At 43.7% G+C, this 23,146-nt stretch overlaps 1 protein-coding gene across 2 annotated transcripts in view; it reads left to right on the forward strand.

Moving 5' to 3' along the window:
- The window catches only part of FAM222B (family with sequence similarity 222 member B), a 36,452-nt gene that overhangs the window by 7,846 nt on the left and 5,460 nt on the right, over positions 1-23,146 (forward strand). Inside the window, exon 2 of one of the 2 annotated variants that reach the window (XM_083875217.1) lies at positions 18,133-18,260. The exons of the other annotated variant lie outside the window; for it this stretch is intronic. Within the exon in view, the coding sequence (XP_083731343.1) occupies positions 18,179-18,260 (82 nt within the window). The 5' untranslated portion in view covers positions 18,133-18,178. The remainder of the gene's footprint in view (positions 1-18,132; positions 18,261-23,146) is intronic. 2 annotated transcript variants of the gene reach the window in all.

A 23,146-nucleotide genomic window follows, 5' to 3' on the forward strand; every position in this document is an offset into this window, starting at 1 on the left:
CTTCCAGCTGCCCAGCCTGGCACTCTGAAGAGCTGTTGGAAACTGGTTGATCTTGGAGAATACTTTGGGGTTTTGGGATGGAAAACATTGAGGAGTGTGAGGGTGCTCAGCTTTTTGGAGAGGGTTGGAGATGGCACAGGTGTTTGGGAGGGACCTGCTCCTCCCTCAAAGGCTTTTATAGAACACTTTAGTAGAGCACAATCAAATTCTGATGGCGGCACTAATTCTAAATAAGTGTTTGCTAAACAACGTTAATGGATTTAAAATGTTTTTAGGAATAGTTATTAGTCCTTCAGTCTCGTATGGTGAAGGGAGTTTTGTCTCGATGGGGGGCTGCCATTTTAATGCTTCCTGGCAGGAGGCCTATTTTGATCATGCAAATTAGGTTGGAAAAAGTAGGCTAAGCCATTAAAAAGTAGGAGAGATCATGAAATTTTAAATTTTTAAGGTGACTGTTTTTCTAATTATTAACATTTTTGTTATCATCATTCACGTATGTCACTTCATTTCCCTTAATTCTCGTGTCCTCATCCCTTAACTGTCAGCTTCAATGCTGATTGCTCATGCATCCACCACTCCAAATGGAAACCTCAGTCCACTGGCTATTTTATTCCCAGCAAGGTGCTTGGAAATACTGCCATGTGGTGTGTTTTGTTGTATAATTAGAAATGCAGATACAGTTCTTTTTTACTTGCACCATGGTTAATTTTTTCCTATTCCGTTAACATTAATAGGGACTGAAGGTTAAGCTTACGTAAACTCCGGATATTTGCAGGGTTCTTGTTGGCAAGGGAATTCATTCTGGGAGGTGGGAAAGGGGCACATGGGTGAGGATTGGAGGCGGTGTCCAGAGAGGGCTGGATCTCAGATGCAATGACACTGAGGTTTTCACCAGGATCTCATCAGGGTTTCATCTTCCCCACCAGTTTCTGGGCGGGAGGACGGAGTGACACAGCACTAATGGAACCCAGGGTCTCTCTGGGGATGTGGGGAAGAGCCCCCTGTTCCCCCCAGGAGCCACATGGATCCTGCATCCTGCAGGAACAGCCCATCCCTCACCTCCTGCTCCTCTGGGCAACGAATGCGTCGGCAAAATAACTGCCTTGGTGCCCACAGGCTTGCAAGCTTCATTTAGTCCTATTAATTTTTAATAGAAAATTAATATTAAGCCAGCATACTTCAAGCATGGCTTTGCCTGTGCCCAGAAAGACCCTCAGCTCATGTTTGCTTTGGAGTGTTGGATCCTGCAGGAACAAGACCCTCCTGGAGCAGTATGGGGCTAGGAGCAGAGGGATGTGGTCACACCTTCAGCAATTACAGTAGCAGTGCCATGTTCCACCTCAGTGATCACAAATGTTGGTTGGATTTCAAATCTCTCTCTCTCTAAAAAGGGTGTTGGGTGTGCCGTGCATGGATAAATAGAGAGGAACTGGGCATTTCCAGCTGAAAATGTGGAACAAATGTATTTGTGTCAATTGTCACTGTGCTGACCCGACTAGAGTCCAATGGAAAATGCCCACAGTTGGATATTAATTTTACCAGGACCTCAATAAATACTAATCTATGCAATTTAGGGGTGATGTTGTGCAAAAAAAAAGCATATTTTTAATTGCCATTTTCAGCTTTGCTACAGTTGATATTCTGCAGCCTTCAGAACAGTAAACTCGAAACAGGAAGGTCGACTCTTGGAGCTGATGGTATCTTTGTCCTTAAGAGAGATTCTGGGAAAGTAAGCTGCATTCCTTAGCTCTTGCAACCCTTTTAAATTGTTTTTTCTCACAACCTTAGCCTGATCTTATCACCTAAGTAATTGTTGCATCATATTTGCTTTATTCTCCCTTCTGGGATGTCAGATAATTGCTTTATACCTTTTAATGGAAAGTGTTTGGGAAGCCTGTTACCTCCGGGACATAGATGAGCGGTGCAGCAACTATTGCAACAGTTGCATTTATCCCATTTTTCTGAAGCTGGATGGGAATCCAGCAGGAGAAGGCTTGGATGGCTGGCACCTTCTCTAGAATTGAGCAGCAGCCATAAAGTTACTTGGTGTTTTAAACCCCATCATAAAAGTAAAGCTGCCAGCTCTGCTGTGCCTCGTGTTTGAGTGTATCTCATCTGCGGGAATATTCAGCCAGACTTTTCCTTATGAAGTAGTATTGTAGGGTATTAATTATTCATAGTCAGTTTAATTCTTCTTTCTTGCATATTTAATTGTAATAGCATGCTGTATGTCACAGTGATTTCCCAGAAGAACTGTACACCAAAGGCAAACCATTCAGGTATATAGTCTTAAATACGTCCGTGCTAATCTTTGTTGTTTAATTTTGGAGCAGAATGGGATGTTATCAGATGTTTCTTGCAGGGAAACAATTATGCAAAATCATGATTTCGCTTAATCTTTCCAGCTGAAATTTTCGAGCTGAAATAGCTGGTTTGATTTCCACTGATGACGTTTACGTCGTCTTGCTTATTTTATGAGGAAAAAATGCTTAATGGGAGGGAGGACGTGACTTTTGTTTTCTTCTCTGTAGCAGGGGAGCCTTTATCAAAGACTTTGGAAGTGTCAATCGATTCCTTGCAGAAGATGAAGGAAGGGAATAAGATTTTTATTGAGTTTTTTTCAGTGATCAGAATAGCAATGCCAAGTGCTTGTGTGATTAAGATTTTTTTAAACATTTTTTTTTTAACGACTAGGATGGGCTCTTAGTGCTTGATGTGAGAAAATATTGGAGGCACAGGAACTGCAAATGCATTCACAATTTGATTTGCATTACCCTCCTTCCAGAGCAGTTTCTCACTTGTAAAACACTTGGTGAGGCTGAATCCCTCGTGTTTGGAGAGCAGGATTGTTCTCGGAGATTTACCGTAGGAGTTTAAACTTCTGAAAAATCTGTTTACAGTGTGTCTGAACTGGAGCATAGAGGACACAGTAGAGACTGTTATCTGTTTACTGCTCAGATAAGGAGGTGGAATAGATTGCTGGCCTGTTTCTGAACTCTGCTTAATGAATGGTTGCTAGGCAAATTGCATCTCAATCAGCTTAATCCTCAAGATGTCATTTACAGGTCTGCTCTTTGTGAGGGCCAGAACCGTGCGCTTTCAAACTGCACAGGCCAGAAATTGCTAGCAAAGCAGCTTAGAATAGCTTGTTCAAAAATTCAGTGTACATGTGCTGCTGAGCTGCCCAATTTAAAGTGCCTGTTGTCACAGGGCTGTCACTGCCTGGCCACGCGCGAGATGAAGCGTGCGGTGATAGACAGGAGGCAGCAGCATCCTTAGCACTGTTTCTGGATCAGCACAGCCCACACCACCACGTTTTGGCACTGGATTAACGTGAAAGAAAACGTTTCTAAATGGGGACCGCACTGCTGACGTGATGAAAGGTATTTCTGCTTTGGCTGAGTTCGCTCGGAGCCGGGTGCGATGTTGAGGTGCGTACGTGGGACATGGCGAACAGGTGGAGATGGGTGGTGGTGTCACCTGGCACGGGACAAGGGAGAGCAGTAGTCAGGAGAGGGCACAGGCTGGTTGTGTGGAAGCTCCATCCTGCCTCTGGAGTGTTGGACTTTCTCCCGCGGCATCAGGCGAGAGCCAATTAATCGCATATGCTGGCATGTGGGATGCCCACATACATTAGGCTCATGGTTTAGTCCAAAGGAAAAAGTTTCCTTATATAGTTAAGCTTTAACAGTCCCTTTGTAAAGAAAGATAACAAAATACTTGTTTTTATTGGTTTCTCATGACAGCGATTAATCTTGTTGTGGGCAGTGCATTGTTCTTTTCATGGCTACACCTTCCTTTCCTTTGACATACATCCTCTGAGTGCTGTGTGTCATGACACCGAGCACTCTAAAGGCAAACTGGAAAAGGCTGGACTTGTTGAGTACAAAAGGCATTTTACAACTGTTCGTGGTCACCTTGTGCTGATATGAAATGTCCTTCACATGACACGGTTATTAAAAATACAGGTGTGAGTGTAGCGAGTGAACTTTGCATCATTGGGTTGTGTGCAGCTTTTGTGTTATTCAAAAATACTGTGTTTTTTTTTTTTAGGAAAAGATGGCATTAAAACATTGAGAGCCTCTCCAGATAAAACATAAATAAAATATTCCACCTCAGTCACAGGCAAAATGACAGTGGTGCTTGCATCTCTATGCCGTGGATGGGAAGAGGGCTGTCGAACAGAAGACTTTGTGATCAGAGAGTGCTTTTCATGCAAATGAAGATTTTATTACATGCTGCTGAATCAGGGGCTTGTGTAGCGAGAACAGCACAGAAGTGATAAGATCACTTTGTCATAGCTTGAAATTTTGCCCAGCGTGTCTTTCAGATTGCTGAAACGGGCAAGAAACACTCTTGTTAAGGGCACAGCAGTAACTGATACAATATTTGGGGGAGGGAGGGCTGTTGTTTCCTGGTACAGTCTGTCTGCAGGGTTCTGCCACATGTCCACAGCCCTGACTGCCAAGGAAGGAGGAACTGCAACCTGTAGGTCACCCTGTGCAGCAACAAAGTCCTCAAAGCTCCTGTTCCTAATGGGATCCCTGCTCTGTTCTGGCTGAATGGGTATGAAATCTCTCTGCTGCAAGCCAGGAGCTGTTAGCATTGATCAGAGCTGTCCATCCTTTTGGCTGGGATAGCCTGTGTTGCCCATTCCCAGGTCCTGCAGGGGCTCTGCACATGCTCTGGGGCTGCATTTTGCTGCAGAAGGCACCCCTCCAGAACTGCCTCTGCTGGGTTTTCCTTTTGCATTTGTTAGCTAATATCATCTTCCCAATGTCCTTTCTTTCATGGTTAGAACTGGTTTGGTTTAATGAGGGCTGTTGTTGCCAACAGGGGAGTGGATATGTGTGGTGGAACAGGCATCTAAATCTTCCCCTGCAGATGGGGAGCATTCAGCATCCTGACATGACCTTGGTGAAAGTTCTCTGGTGTGTTACTTTCCCTCTTTATTTATCTCCTTTGCTGTGTAGCAGCTTTGCTTGCAGGGAAGTGTCTGAGCTATTGGAAATCTGTCCTCTCTTCTCTTCCCCTCTCCAGAGACATTGTCAGCGTAACACCCAAACTACTTAGATTGGCGCCCTGAATATTCTGCTTTTGCACAATCAGGAGGCATTCAGTGAAAGTAGCAAGAGGAGAAGAAGTTTAAGATTTAGGACTGACATTTTTAGACACTTTTCAATCCATAATTTTGCGCAGTCTTGGTGAGGAAGGTCAGAGGCTTCCTTCACATGAGATGCCCCTGTGTGTATGTGTAGAGCATCCAAGTGTACAGCACAGGGGAAAAATATTCTTAACAGCCATCAGATTGCAACGTGGAGTTATTCGTATTTCAGATTCTTATCTGAAGAGTTAAGGAACAAAATCCAAGCCTGCATGTTCCTGGAGAGTTTCAGAGCAGTAGGATGGAACCTTTTGCCTGTTTTTCTCATGCAAATTATGGTAAGGATTATTCAGTGTTTCAAATCTGGTTTATACTGGCTTCTGAATTTCATTTAAAATAAACATCTGGAGAGCTTTTTGATCTCCTGTGCAAGACTGTTGTCTGCCTGCCTCCTTAAAATGACTTCTGCTTAATTTTTAGTGAAAGGCGAAGACCTAGATGGTTTCAGCCCAGAGGCAATCTAAATGCTTCCCCTTCTGCAGTTAGAAATTTCCATGAGCAGATACTTAAAATCTGTTCTCTGAGGGAATGTGGCAGCGATAGGTATCTGTTTTTTTCATGCTGCAGTTTGGGATCTGCAGAGCTGCTACCTGTAGTGCCATTTCTACTTCTGCAGAGCTTCGTTCTCCTGGTGCCAAGCACGTGCTGGAGCAGATGCTCCGTTCAAGAATTTCAGTCTTGTCCCTTTGCAGCTTGCAGTTGAAAGCCCTCCTAGGGAAGGTTGCCACGGTGTGCTGCTATCCCACAGTCAGAGCACTGGAACTGGAGTAATCAGTGATTTATTCAAGTAACCGTTGTATTTGGAGTCTATTTTCTGTGATTCAACAGGAGCCCACTCCTCTGCTCTTCACTGGAGACTGGAAACCTGTGCCCATGGCGAGGGATGGGTATGTGCTTCCAGTGGCTTTCTGGCTTTGAAACAGGTTCCTGTTGCTCTTTACAGAGCCTGAAGCAGTGATCTGTGCAGGCAGTGTCTGCAGAGCTGGAGTGACTTTACCTCTTTGTTTTTTCTCCAAATTCATATCTGTATGAGATCAGCTGGTCCCATATCGTGTGTGAAGTAGTTAAATGCTACCCTGCATGTATAAGATGTGATTTCTTTCCCCCCCTCCTTCCTAGTCTCTTTGATCAAATCAAATAAAAACGCAGCGCTTTCATTTCTAGTTTTATAGTTTCAAAGACAATCTCTTGACATGCTCGAGCAGTCTGGACCTGAGTCCCTTTTTTCCTTAGTCCAAAAGCTCGCTGTGTCTTGTGCCTTTCTCTGTATCAGCAGTTGCAATCTGCATTAGCTTTTATCTGCATCAAAAGACAAATGGAAGAGAGCAGGACCCTGCAGGAATGGGAAACAGACTTACATGTGCAATGGAAATATGTAATCCTTACGTTCAGTCTGGCACATGGAGTACAGACCAGCTCCTATACTGGAAATCTCTAGCCTATACTCTCAGAAATAGGAGTTTAGATTTTAGCCTTTGAAGGTTGGTTAATCCCCTCCAGTGGTTAATACCAACGTAAAATATTCTGTGAATGTCAAACTTTTCCTCCTAAACGCTTCTTTTCCCCCTCTTTTTTTTTTTACTTTTTTTTTTTTTTTTTTTTTGCATATGTCAACTATACAAAGCAACGCTCAATTTGAGAAATTAGCATTCAAACACTCTGTAAGCACTTTATTTTTGTCTGCTTTGTGAGCAGCTGAACACATGTCCAGGCTGACATACACGGAGCTGCTGCTGCTGCTTCCCGGCGCGCGCGTGCCAGGCATGGGAGAATTTGGAACTTTGTCCCGTGTCCTGAAGAGGCGCTCCTGATCCCCCTCCCATCCTGCAAAAAAAAAAAGAGCACATCTGCACAAATCTCCTGCTCGACTGCATCCCAGGAGGAAAGGATCCCAGTTAAGCCAGACTGAATCACAGCCAGGGAGATGAGCTCTCTGGTCGCTGTCACCCCGATCAAAATCCCGGCCGCGTCTGATGGCATTCGGGATGTCGCGGCGCGCATTCCGCTCTCGCAGTGGTGGTGCTTAAAGCAAAGTGTGTTATTTCTCTGCATTAAGGAGTCAGATTCAGCTGTTCAAAGCAAGTTGATAAATTGCTTTTCATTAAGTGTCTGAGCGCCGAGGGGTTCGGTGTGTGTTCCAAGGAAAAAATACATTAATTACAGCTTCTGTAGAGCATTTATCAATCACGTAGTTATAAACACTACTAATGCAGTTAATTGAAGGTAGAAAAATTTACCTTTTTGAATTTGTTGACTGTAGCAATTCCGTGGCTGGAAAGACAAATTGGAAATTAAAACCTGGGGATATTTTCAGTGGGAGCTGCACAGTGAAGGTCAGGGCTGTTGGAGATGGGTTACCAGGAGCTCACCTTTGTGCAGGCAGCTTTGTGCTCCGTCTGCTGTTGAGGTGCAGGCTGCAACAGCAGTGTTTGTTCTCTTCTCCCACACAGCCACATTGTGTTTGCCATGCAAAAGGATCTCCCTGCAGAAACACTCCCTCTGTGTCCTGCCCTAACAATTTATTTATTGCTCTCTGTGTGTTGGGTTTTGTTGGTTTGTTTTTTTTAAAGGAAAAGGCAAGTGTGGAGGAGGAAAGATGCACAAAAGCAAACAAAAACATCCTATAGTCAGTAAAACTTTCTGGGAAAAAATAAATCTGTCATGAATATAAACTTCAGGTAAAGGTGGTGTGTTGGCAGCTGCTGGAGGAGTCAGGTGAGATCGTACTGAAGTGTTTTATCAGATCTTCAGACAAAACCCTCTGGTGCTTGTGGTGTGCAGAGGCTTTGAAGGCACCTTGCACACTCATGTTGCTTTCCCTGTGGCTATTTTGAACTGCCAGCTGTGCAAGTGGCTGTTTTTCATGCTTCTCAGGAAAGCAGTGAGAATAGCAGAGACTTTTTACAATAGCTCACAGCTAATGTATTTCTTGTCCTTTCTTCTATGGAGTTGTTACAAGGTGGCCTTTGAGTTTCCCGGGAGATTGATAAGGACATTAGGTCTGTCAGGACAAGCCAGCAGGACACCAGCACCTCGTTGTGAAGGTTGACAGGAAAACACCATCCAAAGTGTCTGGTCCAGCTCTTTGGTATTCACCTGATGGCTTCTATTTTCTGCTGGTGGGTGTTTTGTACGTGTGTTGCAGCTTCTGTTTGAGGTTCTTAAAATGCTTTTCATCTTTGCAGCTGGCTGCACGGTATCTCCAACTACAGAAGGAGGTCTTATCTTGCCTTTACAAATGATAAGATGTGTATCCAAGAGCTGATGTGTTTGTGGTCCAGCAGGCAGCTCTGTTGCTGTGCACAATCACACAGAGATCTCCAGTTTTGGATCTTAAAAACGTATTTTTCACTGCTGGCTTTGTAAATGGGCTGTTAAAATTTCACCATGTGTGGGACCATAATTCAGTGTCCAGAGAGAGAAATACTAAACCAAACTGTCAGTGTGATTGTACAGGTCAAAACGGGTCACATGCGTGACCAATGCAAACCAAATCCATCCTCCCTGTGAGCCCATGTTCACACACCACCAGCACACCTGGTCCAAAAGTGAGTCACTTCCTATTTTTATTCCTTTATATGCAAGTTCAGTTTTCCTTTTGTTACGAAGTGTAATGCATTCTGCCTCATTTTATTTGCAAATATTTCTCATTTTCAAGTGGATCTATTTTTAAAACAGGACTCAAAACATATTTTTCAATAGCTAACAAATGTCTGCTCTGTTGTTTATCTGTTGAATAGAGGTAAAATTTGTTCAGAGTTAGCTCTGAATATTTTTTTTTTTTTTAAATAATCAGCTTGTAACAAACAGGGGAAGATAGCTGCTTTCCTACCCAGGAACTGTCGTAATCCGTAACTTCTAACGATATTTTAGAAGGAAAAACTGTCTTCCTTCTGTCATGTGCAGCCACAAGGATTTCTGTAAGTCATGATTAAGACTTTAATTCAGGGCTTTTACAGAGTAAGTGTGGAGTGAGAGGAGATAATGAAAATGGTGATCTTTGTGAAGCAGCCACAGGAGAGGGGAACTGTTTCATGTTTCCTTTCCGCTTTGCCTAGGCAGCTGTTTGCTGTAGCTAAGAAAAACTTCCTTTTCAGATCTGGGAAAGCAAGAATGCCGAGAGGGAGGAATTCTGCTCGAGAGTGGCATGAGGAAGCTCACAATTCTTGCATGTCCTGTGTGGTGAAGTAAAGCCCAGAATTATAGCCTCGTGCTTCTCCCACACGTGGGACACGTAGGAAAGCTGCACATAACCCTGTTCCTGCTGAGGATGTTGAGGTTATAACTGCAGGCTGTCCCCTATGGGAAAGGGGTCAGTGTGTATTTTGGTTTCTTATCACTTGAAGGCAGCAGGAAGTTGCATAAAGGATGGAGAATGTCTGTTGGTGGGAATGCATGGTACCTCCACTGGGGTATGTGTGAGCAGCATCCTGTAGTTTGGCAGAGGCCGGGCTGCTCTGGCTTTCCTTTGGATGGAAGTCATCTCAGCTAACCCTCATTTTCCCTCATGTTCACATGAGAACAGGCACGCTCGTGTCTGTAAGTCTTGTTCCATATTTCAGAACTGCTGTGATGTTGGAGATGCTGTTCAAGCATGTAGGAAGAAGTTGGGTTTAGTTTGCCCCGAGGATAATGGGTGCTTTGGAGGAAGGAATGTTTGTTTGTGCCTGACAGTATCTCGTTGAGGAAAATGGGATCTTTTGTGAATGCTACAGCAGTGGGTAGAGAGTCTGTTTTGCATTTTGAAAATAAAAATGTAAGCCTGGTATCCAGGGTAAGTTATTTTGGTGACAGTGCTGTGTTTACCTAGCTGCTGTGGTTCAGCTGTAGCATCCTCTGCTCCCTCCCCAAATATCCATGGAGCCACATGCACCCATCAGCATAGCTAAGATACATCCCAGGCTGTGTCTTCATCCCTGTTTCCCACCGGTACAGCATGAAAAATTTGAAGTTGGAAGTTACCATATAAAAGGAGAAAGAAAACTAATTAAAGGTCAGAGTGCTTTTAGTGTAGGGAAAATTGAGAGGAGGCAGATACAAAGTTATTCAAATTGCTTTTGACTTCAGGCAGGTTGATTTTCGTATTTCTTGCATATGTTCCCATGGTAAAAGTAGTATCTCATCTGTCTCACAACTGACCACTAGTATTTGTGTTTCAAGCACAGCCAGAAATCCTCATTTGAAGCTTTGGCCAGGCCCTACAATTGTCCTGACTTGTCTTTTCTACATCTTTCCTTCACCTCGGGAGCAGCCAGCAACACCTGGCAAGACCTACTTTACACCTGTATTGTCTGTCAGCTCCTGCCACGTTGCAGAATACAGAGTTAAATCTAAAAATACTCTTAAAAAGAGGTGAGGGCTTTGAGCAAAGTAAAGTAAGCCACTGATTTGGGTCATGAAAGGGAATTGATGTCACTGGTTCTTCGGTTGCAGCTTTCTTGAGCTAAGAAGTTCTGTTCTGAGCTGTGAAGATGCAGAGGAGCAGGAGGTGAGCAAGTGGTGCTCAGGACAGGGAAAGCTGATCTGTGTCCATTTGTCCCCAGGAGATTGCCCAGACTGTGACCTTGTGAGCCTGATGTGAGGAGTCGAGGTGGTGTTAAATGCTCTGCAGTTTCATTTGTCTTCTTCAGTGGTAGAAAACTGTTACCCACTGCTGTCCTTTAAACAAAGAGTGACCGTGGCATGAGGTGATTAAATGCTTCATCCAAAATTATGTCAGGAACCTGTGGTGAGCCAGATACTTCCCTCCATCTCTCCTGTCATAGACTAGTCCATCATCAGGAGACCACTCTTCTAACATAAATATAGTAAAAAAAAAAAAAAAAAAAAAAAAAAAAAAAAAAAAAAGTGAGGCCAACTGTAAAAGGAGTTGTGTGCAATTTTTGCCCGTGTCAGAGTGGTTATGTGGCTTCAGTAATGTTTGTTAAGTGCTTTGATATGCTTTGGTGAAGGACAGAGTGTTAATAATTAAAATTGTAAAGAAGTTCTGGAGTAGCATGGGGTTTGACGACCGCTTTCTGGTCTGTTAGTTAACAAAAATGCAAAATATAAATGGACGAATCAGCAGGAATTGAGTTGAACGCTCCCTTCCCCCAGCCACCTGCATGGGCTGAGCACAGAAAGCAGCTAATTGTCTGCTCTGCTGCAGAGATGAAAGAAGCTGGTCCTACAACAGGAAAGGCTATTGAACTGCATGAAGGTGGTAAATTATCAGCACTGAAAACCTTTTGAGTCGGTATCTTTACGTGCTCAAAAAGTACATTATTTGTACTGGTATTGACAGCGTTCGGGGAGCTGATAAAACCGGCGTCTGGTGACGTGATTCTGATGTTTCAGTGCCTGTAATTAAGAGCTCTGTAAAACTAAAACTTGTTTTTTGAAACTCTGCGCCATCGCCCTGTTTGGGTGTAGTTGAAGGGTGTGTTTGGTGAGGACGGGCTCACCTCATAATGGCTTTATCTTGGCCCAGCTAATGAGCTGTTTGCAGAACTGCTCTGATTTGCAGTGGGCAGACTGTAAAGCAGCCTCGTGTTTGTCCATTTTCCTGCTAGCAGTTCCATTTGCAGAGTGCAGGCAGGAGCAGGCTTCTTGCCAGCAACAGCTTCATTCAGATTAGGGCTTTAGTTCAATTATGTCCAATTAACTTTTATTGCAGATAGCAGTGATAATTACTTGCAAGTCAATTTTTTGGCTGTGGTTATCCCAAGGCTAAAGTCTGAGCTTGATGGATTTTAATAACTGAAGTGACGTATAGCTTCTCTTTCCTCTTTTTTTTTTCTTCTTCAGGCCTCAATTAGATGAAAGGTCAGAAGCTATGTAAAAATCCATCTTACAATTAAAGCCAACTGTTCTACTCCTCGGCAGATGCGTAGTACTGTGTTTTAAAATAATCTCTTGGGACAGACCTAAAAAAAGGCTTTTTAAACTCTAAGATCATAACCTTGAGCTGGCTGCTGCTTTATCCGAGGAGTGAATTTGATGGAGCTGATGTCACATGTGGCAATACCTGAAGCTGAGAGCCGCCTCCTTGGCTTTTTTTAGTGCACTGCATCCTGTTCCAAATTACTCACCTAGAAGCCTTCAGTAGTAGCCCTTGGGCATGAGGAGTGTGATATGAACAATATTCCATTTAAGTGCTGTTATCCCAAAGCTGCTTCCTTTTCTTCCCTGTTGGGTATTGTCATCTCAGCTCGGAGAGAGGAGCAGAGCTGTGCTATGGCAGCATTTAAATTCTCTCTGCCTTCCCCACCAAATGAATTTTGTTGCCTGAGTAACATTATAAATGGAGGTCAGCTTAAAAGGTGGCGTGGTTTACAAGCAAAATCATAGTTAATTAAATGGCAAGAAGCAAAAATTGATTTTAATCGAAACTGTTGCAAGGGCTCCACAAAAGGTCCACCTGAATGCAGAAAGCCAAAGGTCCTGTGCTGGCAGGTGCTGACTGTGCACTCCCCGTGCTACAAAAGGCGACTTCCTATTGTTCAGTTTCCTATTTATTTATCCCCAAGTCCACTCGATGCTATTGTGATTTATTGCCATTTCAGAGGGCAACTTCTCTGCCCACTGTTTTGCAGTTTTCCATTTATAAAGCATTAAGAGGATGTTATACCAGCCGGTGATGAATACAGTGCTAGTTTGGTAATTTTCTTCCAGGAAACGCTAAGATTTATCTCTGGCTCTTCAGCTGTCCTGGGAAAGGGCCATTCTGGTAAGTGCCCAAGAATAAAGGGCAGTTTTAGAGCTGGAAAAAGGCAGGAAGCCTGCAGGATGGGTCTAGACACTGTCAGGCAAAGCATGACTGCCTGGAAGGAGTTGTATTAAATGCTGAGGTTGGCAGGAGGGTTCGATGTCTGCCATTGACATGAACAAGTCTTTGAAACCCCAAATTTTAGGTTACTTTGGGAGAGGGAAAAGGAATTATTCTCCTTGGTGTTGAGCAGCCTGTCAGGGGGGTAAATGGGACACTGAGTTTCCTTCGGAGCATGAAAATTGGCCCGGATTCAATTCCGTTTCCTGGCAAGCTCTTGCAGACATTTGTACCAAAGAAAAACTTCACAGCCCCGGTTAGTTTTTGTTGTTGCCTGCAGCATTTCTGTGCTCTGAACTTGGCATGTGCTGCGTGCGCTCGGGGGGTTGCCGTAAATCCCACCAATGGCCCCGAATCTTCACGGTGGATGTGGAACTTCATGGAACTATCTTGTGACTAAAGAAGCAAAGCATAGCAGCCACAAGCCTTTAACAACCCTCACACTGAGGCTTTCGGGACCCCAGGGTGCTGGAAACTTGGAATAGTTTGGAGCTTTTTCTTTTGTGTGTGGGTGGATGCTCCCGCTTCCTCCTGGCCTAGGGGTTTGTGAACAAGCCCGCAGTTAATTGTGGAATTTCAGACATGCCTGTTTACTTTCAGGAACCTAACTTTAGACATCACCAGCTTGCTTTCCTCTAAACCAGCTCAGTTTCCCATGTTTCAGTGGCCAGGGGTGGTTTGTGGGGAGTTGTTTCTTTTGTGTTCTCACCCTGTAAGGCCTCTCAGGAGCTTCAGAGGCTGGTGTATCTGAAAACTTGGCAGTAACTCTATATGTGGTCCATTTATATGATGATAAAACTGTGTTAGAAATTTCCTAGTAGTTGCTTTACACCTAGGTTTTACTCTAGATTGTAAAAGCACCGCCTGGTCTGAGAAATACAGAGGCAATAAATACTAAATGTTGAATATAGTTCAGAAAATGATACATTTTTAAGTCAAAAAAGCAATATTGTGGTAATTTCTACTGGAATTGATTCTTAGCTCTGCAGGGGTGTCCCTGGGCAGTGGGTGGATGTGGGTTCTTCCATCCTGATGAGTCCCTGTTGTGACAGGGGACACTGTGCTGCCTGGACCAAAAACCACCATGATGTGCAGGTAAGGCTGAACATAATAGTCATTGTGAGGATGTGCCAATTACCCCCAAATCCCAAGCACTGCAAATCCCTCTTAAGCTTAGCATGCTTTGATTTAATTATTAATAGATCTTAGGAGAAGAAAAATCTGTTCACATGTCTAAACCTGCTATTTTGTGGAGCATCCTGCAGTACGTGTGCTGTTAAGATTATATCCCGCAGCCAGATTAGATTAAAATCACTTCAAAGAGGGGTATTTATTTATTTATTCCAATCTAATGATTGTTTTCCTCTAGAGATATGCTTTATCTTTTTTTTATATATATATTTTCAAGACAGAGCTCGCTGTGCTGCGTTTGGCAGTGTACAGAATCTGTTTAAAATGCAATTTAAAAACCGAAGTTTTCATGGTTCACAGCCCTCCATGGCTGGGTGCCACAGCCTACTGGTCAGATCACTCTCCAGTTTGCAGCTGACTGGTTTAGATGACAGTGTGACTGACCCTGGTACAGTGCAAAACCCTCTCCATTCCAGCTCCCCCAGCAGCACACCATTCATTCTTGGAGGGGCTGCAGCTTTGCAGGTGCTGGTGCCCACACAAGTCGCCACCGCAGAGCAGAACTGCTGGTGAGAAGTCCTGATGTGCCAAGTTCAGTTCTAATTAAAAGGAATAAACCCAAGCAGGAGGGGCTGATGGGCCCAGCTGCCAATCCTGAGACAGCCAGTACTGCTCACCTCGATCCCAAATACAGCCCATGCCAGGGATTTCAGTTCATTTTAACTGGTGGTGAACTGGAGTTGTCCGTGCCAGCTCATGCTGGGGAAGAGTCAGGTCAGAAAGTAGTGGTCAGGTGCTGAGGATCTCAAAGGGAATAAATGTTAATTAATTTCTAACTAGAAAAAAAATGCATGGGGTGCTTGTCAGGATATTTCAAATGTGTTTGTTTTCAAATACTGAGACCTTGATTATGAAAACTGGCATTGATTTCATAGAGAAGAAAAACTGAACCAGGATTTTAATTATAATAAGAAATTCAGTGATGGAGTTATGGTCAGCACTTCTATGCAAGTCTGAATTTCTTTTTCTAATGCTCAGCAGTGACCTAGATGTCATCAATTTGTTTACTGCAAATCAAGCTAGAAGAGCAATTTTAGGCTTCCACTTCAAATTATTTTTGTAAGTCCAGTATTTCCTTTAAAATTATTATTGCCGCCCCAGTCTTTTATGAACCTTTGGCATTACCTAAAACGATTATCTGCCTGTGGGAACAGCTTGCCTTTATAGCTCTCTCTAAAACATTGCTCTCCATACTGGAGCTAAAGCTTCTGTAAATACATGTTTTGACCTTCAAGGAAGCACTGCTGTCATGTAGCAGGAGCCTGGCTATTCCGAGGTGAATGCTGTGACCACTCCTAATCACTTGTTCTCTCTCCTAATGTGCCATTATCCTGTTTATTGCTGCGTGCACCTCGCTGGGGCACTTCAGCAAGAGGCTTTCTGAGAGCGTCACAGTTCAGGCTCTAATGAGCGTTAATGATGGAGCAGGTGAGCAAAACCTCCCTGCATCTTGCTGCCAGAAATTCTGCTCCCTCAGTCAGAGCACGGCTGTGCTCTTTCAGGGCTGCACACAAACTTGCCATCAATTAAATAATGTTTTAGACACCGACCTCCTTCGGGCCTGCAGGCACGGGAAGTGAATCCTTGGTTGGTGTCAGACGTTATTGGAGTAAAAGGTGGATGCTCAGATGAATATGGGAATAGTGTGATCTGTTTTTCTGTCTACAGTGAAGGCTCTTAATTTTGTTTGTCTGCTTTTCACTGAGAAATAGGTCTTGTTTGTGCCAGCCTTCTGAAGTTGATGAAATGAGGAAAAAAGAAAAATACAATTATTATTTTTTTCTTGCTGACTGTGGGTGTTTCTGTTGCTTACTCAGGTAAAGCTCTGACAACTCACAGTGGTTTTGTCTTCTGATTAAAAGGAGCTGGATTCTTGTTTTGTCTTTTTGGTCTTGCTGGGCATGATTTGGGACAAGGAACTGCTGCCCACGGGCTGTTTGCAAGTTTCATTGAGTGTTGTGTACCCACAGTCATGACTGAATCTCATCTATAAAGGCTGGGCAATTTTTCAGTTCCTCAAGCAGTTCCTTGATGTTGTGGACGTGACAGGTCTTCAGTCATCATTTCTGAAAGACTCCAAGAATTCCATCTCCTTTGGAGAATCAGAAGAAAATCCAGGTTTCGGTTTATTTTACAAAGCTTGGACTTTGGGCAGTGCAGATTGTTGCTGTCTCCTAGAAATGAAATGGAGAATGATACAAATGTGTCTGTTGGTGGTTTTGCTGTCAGCCCCACACCTTGGTGAGGTGATGTCTGTGTTTCTCACGGCACCAGGTCTGTGTTACTCTGCGTGGGAAGGGTGAATAGGCAACAGCTGGATTGTCAGACTGACATTCAGTGCCCAGAACTATTTTTGTTAGTCACAGTGGCACCCAGCAGGTTCACTCAGCCACACTCGGCCAGCTCTGGAGAGCACTCGCTCAGTGAAGATGCGGAAACTCTCATAAATTAATATTTGTATGAGATTTTCTTGGCCGTTGGTTTAATCAACCTTTGCGTGTTGAGCTGAGGAGATGCATAAACATGGAGCTAATGAACTGTACACAGTGAGTAATTGCTGTGCTGCAGGAAAGCTTCGAGTCCACGCTGTTCACTCCATTGGTGCCAGTGTTCCGTGGGCAGCCTGACCTGTGCTGGTGGTCTGAGGTGAGGTTTTGCATTCAAGTCTTTCAAAGGTCTCTGCAGAAATCTGCTGTTGGAGGTTTCTGGAGCATGAAGGTGGCGGTGCTGACGGTGTCACATCGCTGTCATCGCATTGTTTGTGCCGTCTCAGCAGCGAGGCTCGTTCAGAAGTGGCCTCTGAGAGGTTTTGGCGGATGTGGCTTCTCGAGTCTGGGCTCGAGCTTTCTCTTCCCCCCCCCCCCCCCCCTTTTGATCTCTGCCTCCCCAGTTGTTTTAATTAGGGCTTGTGAAACAATGACTGAAACTAAATCAGCTTACAAATCTTGAATCCTTCAACTCTTCCCATGTTTTGGAGGTCGTATACCAAGTCCCAAAGCCTTTCTAGCTGCTCCTTAGGTGTTTTGCTCTGTATAGCAGCATTGATGCTTGTGAACATCTGGACAGGGAGAAAAAAATCTTCTAATTTCTCCAGCTTGGTTCTGTTTCCCAGAACTTTATAAAGTGTTGCAGCCAGGAGGGTTTGAGCAGGGGCTTGGACCAGATGGCCTTTAGAGATCTTGTTCTGGCTTAAATCTCTGTAATTCTAGTAACATTGGACACTTTGAGCCTCAGTTAGTCTTGTTGCTGGGATCCCTCTTTGCACAGCACTGGTGGGATTTAAGAGGAGTTGTGCCATATTTATATACAAAGAGCTTTAGTGATCCATTTCAAGGTTTGATTTCTTAAATGCTGGACCAGACAGAAGAGGATGGTGGCACCTCTGCAGTCCCTTTGTGCACATCTTGCTGTTGTCTGCCCCACAGCAGCTCGGGTTAGCGAGTCTCTGCTGAAACGAAGGAAGTTATAGCCATTCATCTTTCAGCCTAATGGACCACAGAAATTACAAGCTGTAGCATGCAGCTTAATCTTGCCACAAGGCAGAGTGCTGCATACTTTGCCTTCAATTTATGCATGCCATGCCTTTTTGTTAAATGCAAAAGAGCAGTTGACAGGATTTCTCTAGAGAAGTTCCCTTGGTGGATACCAGTGCGTTTCAACATAGTGAAATGAGTGATGGTGGTTTCTTTACCATTCATAACAACCACCTTTGAAAAGTGAGGACAGAGCAATGGATTATTCTCTGTGTGTCAAGTAGCAGAGGAGAGCAAGGCAGCTATTTTGGTTTTAACCCTGCAGATGACCCAGTTCTTGAAGTATTTCCGTTGCCGTTAGGAGATGCAGTCAGGACTGGAGCAGCGGTTGTGCATCTGTGCTTGGTCAGGCCTTCACCCAGGGATGGCTCTTTGCCGCTTTCTTTTCTCTGTTCCTCCTTGTATTATAACTTTGAATTGTCTCTCTGTTGTTGCAGTGTGCAGAGGAGTGAATGCCCCATGTTGTGTTAGTGCCTGTCTGCCATGCTGGCCTGTCTGCCAGGACCAGGCGACCTCTCCTTTCAGCTTCTTTCTTACACGCAGATGAACACTGGACTTCAGAAATGTGAGTGATGTTTTGTCTGCAGGATGTGGTTAACTGTTAAATCTGGCTCTGGTACCGCTGTGACATAAACATTTAGGATACAGTGGAAAAACTATGTAATGTAGAGCCTTTCTTTTGTTACGCCTTCAAGGCATCTGTCAGTAAAGGCTCTGAGAAATGGCTGTAGAGGTTCACATGTGTGCAGCTCCTCTGTTCCTGGCTCTGCAGAGGTTAATTTTAACCACAGCAGGATGCAGCAAGTGAGGTTCCTGTGAGATTCGTGCCTCTCTGCTAAAAAGGTTTTGTGCTAAAAGTGTGCCAGCTGATTTGCTTCTCAACACTTATTCCTCAGTCTTTTTCACTTTCCTTCGTGCAATTACTCGTAGACACCAATAAAAGTTGGATCAGTCTAATGCAAACCTTTTGAGGTCAGCAGCTCTTGCTCTACATACCTGGGGCTCATACTGCAAATATTAGTGAGCTAGCCCAAATTACTAAAGTTCAAAGTTTCCGTCTTCTTTCTGATGTCTCTTTGGTGCCTCTGAAAATATGTCTGCAGAGTGCTCTGATAATTCTTTTTTGATAACTTCAGTCATTTTTTTCATAGTTGTACTGGTATTTTTAAGAACAACTTGTGCTTGGGAATGTAAGTTTACTGACTAGAGGTTTTTTAACTCTTACTCTCTCTCTCTCCTCTTTATCACTGAAGTAGCACATTGATTGTTCAGCTGAAATTTCAGAAATGCCAACGTTTCTATGTAAGGTCTGAGTACTTGGTTTTTAGGGCTGCGACCTGTCTCTTGTATTTGAAATGTGCATTGGGAGATCTCAGTTTGCTGAAGCACTCGTTCCTTTTTAAACCCACGTGATTTACAGTCCACTTGTAGCTAAATTGTTCATATATGAGGCTTGTGATGCTACAGAAAATAAATAGGGAAGATATTTTTGTACTCAAGGGTGACCTGCTCATGGTCATGGTCCTGCCAGAAGTGGCTGACACTGTTCACATACACACCCCCACAGCACTTCTGCTGACTCCATGGACTGGGTAATTGTAATAACAGTCAGCAACAATAAAAATCTTCACTCACCAAAGGATTGGTGATGGCATCAGACGGGGCATCCCCTCCTTTCTCTTTCCTGTTTCCAGCATGAGTGTTCCTGACAGCCTGTGGGGTGAAGACGTGCCCAGGTCTGTGCATTGCGTGAGATTTCTTTGTCAGAGCTTAGTTCTGAAAGCAAAATGTTGAGGTTCATGTGAGGGCAGCTGTGCATAAATCAGGTATTTGCTAATTACAGCTTTACAAGGCAACATGCTGGTATCTTGGGCAGTTTTTCTCACCTGATGGTACCTGATGCTGTTTCTTGGAGATCTGCAGATCCATGTGCTGAAAGCATTGCTGTGTCTTGCTCAGTGAAGAGCTTTGGGAACTGCATTTCAAAGAATTTAGGACATAAAGTAGCTGGCAGGCACGGGCTGGCAGTGGTAATGCTCAGCTGTTGGGTTTGTTCTGATTTATATGGAAGATGAAGCTGCTGGTACAGACCTCGCTCAGCCTTGCTGCAGATGTGGGCACGATTAATTGGTGCATTTCTCTTCTGCTGGAGATGCATGAGTAGCCCAGCCCCTGGTCAGGGCAGAGCTGAGTTAATGAGCATTTTTTAATGAACAGCGACTTGTGACTTTTGATGGGGGCTGGAAGCAGGCTGTAATAATAGTGCTGTTGCTTTTATAAAAGGCACAGAACTCCACAGGATTGCTTTTCTTCAGACTTACAGTGTTTGTATTAATAATTTTTAAGTGTAGTTTTCTGGATCAGACTTTTTATTTGTGCTTAAAAATCGACATCAGCTCAATTACCTTTTTTTTTTCAATATTCACTCTCTGATAAGGGGCTTGTTCTTACAAGTGGTCCATGCAGTAGGAGTTTGGTAGATTAATATGCACATAGTTTTTCCTTTAGAAACTGATGACTAAAATACTTCCAATTTTAGTATTTTTTCTGAATTCCAGCCCGAGTTCAGGCTAACCCTGGGATTCATACTTTTCCACACATGGAATTTCTCACTGGCCCAGTATCAATATTCTCACCTTCCTCCCAGTGACTCCAGTATAAACCTGACTGGTCATTTGGGATTTTAGAGGCAAGATTGTTCAGGTTGTGTCTGCAGCTGCTGTTGGACATAGCAGAGGTGCCAAACCTTTTGGGAGAAAGGAAGGTAGGGTTTTTTTTGACAGTGGTGCAAAATCAAGTGAAAGGTGCTTCTTCAGAAGTATTTTGTTGAGAGGGGACATCAAAGAAGAGGAGATTGGACTGAATATGGGATCATCAGCTAAACTGAGTCTTTTTGGAGGGGTTCTTTCTGTAAAGCCTGTAGAGAAACTGCTGAAATTGAGGATTTTTTGCAGAAGGTGGACACAGCTGGTTCTGGCCTGTCCCAGTGTAGGAGCTCTCATTAGGGTACCAGTCCTGAAGGCCTGTTTGTATTTTGTTTAATGATAATGAAAATTTAACCATAGGCAGCTTTTAAAAGCAGTGGGTTTTAAAGTCTTAATGTGAAATGCACTTAAAAGATGTTCCATTAGTGCTGAGGTGAGGCAGGGAAATCTGTCTTATTCCATGACAAAAATAGCTCCAGTGGTGAGACCAGGAGTGTGACCAGAGGAATCGGTTGCCACGGGATTAGCAGGAGTTGAGAACTTGCAGCTCACCAGTTCATTGGGGTAATTGCTCATATGCACAGCTTTGCCTTATAATAAACATGAAATAATTACTTTTCAATAAAAGTATTCTGCCTTGCATTCACCATTAGGGAGCTTCCTGGAGCTCATCCCATTGTTTTCCTAATGAAGCTTCTTCCTCTGCTGTTGCCTCATCATTTTATTATGGCCTGATCTGGAATTCTTGCTCTTGCACACAAATGATGCTATTCCGATACCAGCATTTTCTTTCAGACTGTTCTAGCAGGTTTTCCATTCACTTAGTTACCAGAAGTAATTGTATTTTATTGGTTTGTAGGATATTTGTATGGGATATTCAGATTCTTGCTCACCGTGTAGTGCCTTTCTCCTAATATTTTACTGCCATAATTATTACAGTCATGGAATCTTGCCTATGGAACTACTAGCAAAGCACATTAGGACACTTAGAAATACATCACCTTCAGCCTGAGTAACATGGCTGAGTTAGCCTGGAGTAAAAGGAGCTTTATCTTACCTGTACATAAACCAGGTGCTGTTTGGAATGGTGATTGGGTTCAGAAGATCCCATCCAAGGGATTTAAGAGGGGATTTGCCTTCGGTAGGATGCCAGACTTGATGCTGGGGTGTCATTTAAGTTTAACTGAGGGGTTATTTTCTCTCAGTGGAAGGAGTTCTTCCAGGTTTGAGAGTAGATGACTGATGGCTGCAGCTTGTTCAAACATCCATGTTTTAGCTGCTTCCTGAAACTTCTGTGTAACAGAAAATCAGATGATTAGGTACGAGAATACTCAGTGTGTCTGTTTAGTGTTTATATTTAATTCACTGATTTGCTTATAGAAATGTAAACCAGGCTGGGAAGTTTTGATGGCAAAGGTGTCTTAAAGTATCTTCCTAATTTTTCATCTGAAAATAGAATGTGTCAGTGTCTGCAAGCATAACATAAACCATAACACAGACAGGTATGGGGTCCTTTGTCCTTTGGTTCTTCTGTGGTTCAGGGGGGTTGCCAGGGTCATGTCTTGGGGAAGAAACAGACCTTAATGAGCGTGGGCAGTGCTAAAAATAAAGGTTGGGAGTTCATGAAGCCCTTGGCTTTTGAGGCAAGGTAATACTGGCAAATGCCATTCGGAGGCTCTCCTCTCCGTTAGGAGCACAGCAGCTCGCTCAAAAGGGCAGATATGAACCACCTGCCTGCAGAGACAGGTACAGGGACGTGCACAGAGAGGATGTTTGGGTTAATATTTCCTTTGATTAAGAGAAAGGGATGATGTGTGCCAGTGTCTGGGCAGCACAGGGAGTACAGGTATAACCGGCGCCGTGGTACGAGCTGTGCTAGAGGTGGAAGACAAACTGCTCATAAAGCTTCTTATTTCACAAAAGATATTTTTAATACTTCTATAATTAACCTTTCTTTTGGTATCCATTCTATTTTCCATTTTCTGACCTTTCTCTTCTGAAAGTGAGAGCTCTTAGAGCAGAGCTGCTCTCCCTCACCTGTGACAGCGGGAAGCTGCAGGATGCAAAGAGAGAAGTGGCTGGTACTCATCTTTTTGAGGCAATTTGCTTGAAAGAATCAGAGGTGGGTTTTCAAGAGGAAGGGCTGTTTGCCTGGGAGCAGCAAGCTCTTTGCTGGAGCATTAAATTTCATTGGGTCAGAGGGCCAGATATGGGGCTGGGGTGTTCTTGAGTGGCTGCCACATTCCCTGTTCCCTCAGCACAACAAACAGCACAGGGGTGCTGAAAATTTTAGGAAAAGGATGGGCATTTTTTTTCCACTGAACTGTTTCGAAGGTGAAGGTGGGGAGGGGGGAATCAAGCAAAAGTTAAATTGGATTGTCAAAGCTGCAAGCCATTATTTGAAGATTATAAAATCAGCAGGAGTCCCATAGGAGTTTGGCAGCAGAGCTGTGGTGGGAAACAGCCCAACTCTCTGCTTGGAATATGATTATGGCAAGAGACACACATGTATTCCCCTAGATTTCTGAAGTTCTTTGCAGAAGCAGTTGGAGCTTGTGAGCCAGGTAGGTATCTGGTAAATCAGAGGAAGTGAAACCACACCTCTGTCTCCAGAAGCCTTTTGTCTCTGTCTGGGAAGTAGCATGTTTTTAATCCTGCGAGGTAATCACATCATTTTGCCATGTGATGTGGGGATGTTGTCCTTAGCAAGGTGCCACCCTGAAAAGTCAGCTGAAGAAATAATTGC

This window comes from Zosterops lateralis, assembly GCF_965231275.1.
Source record: "Zosterops lateralis genome assembly, chromosome: 19".
NCBI lineage: Eukaryota > Metazoa > Chordata > Aves > Passeriformes > Zosteropidae > Zosterops > Zosterops lateralis.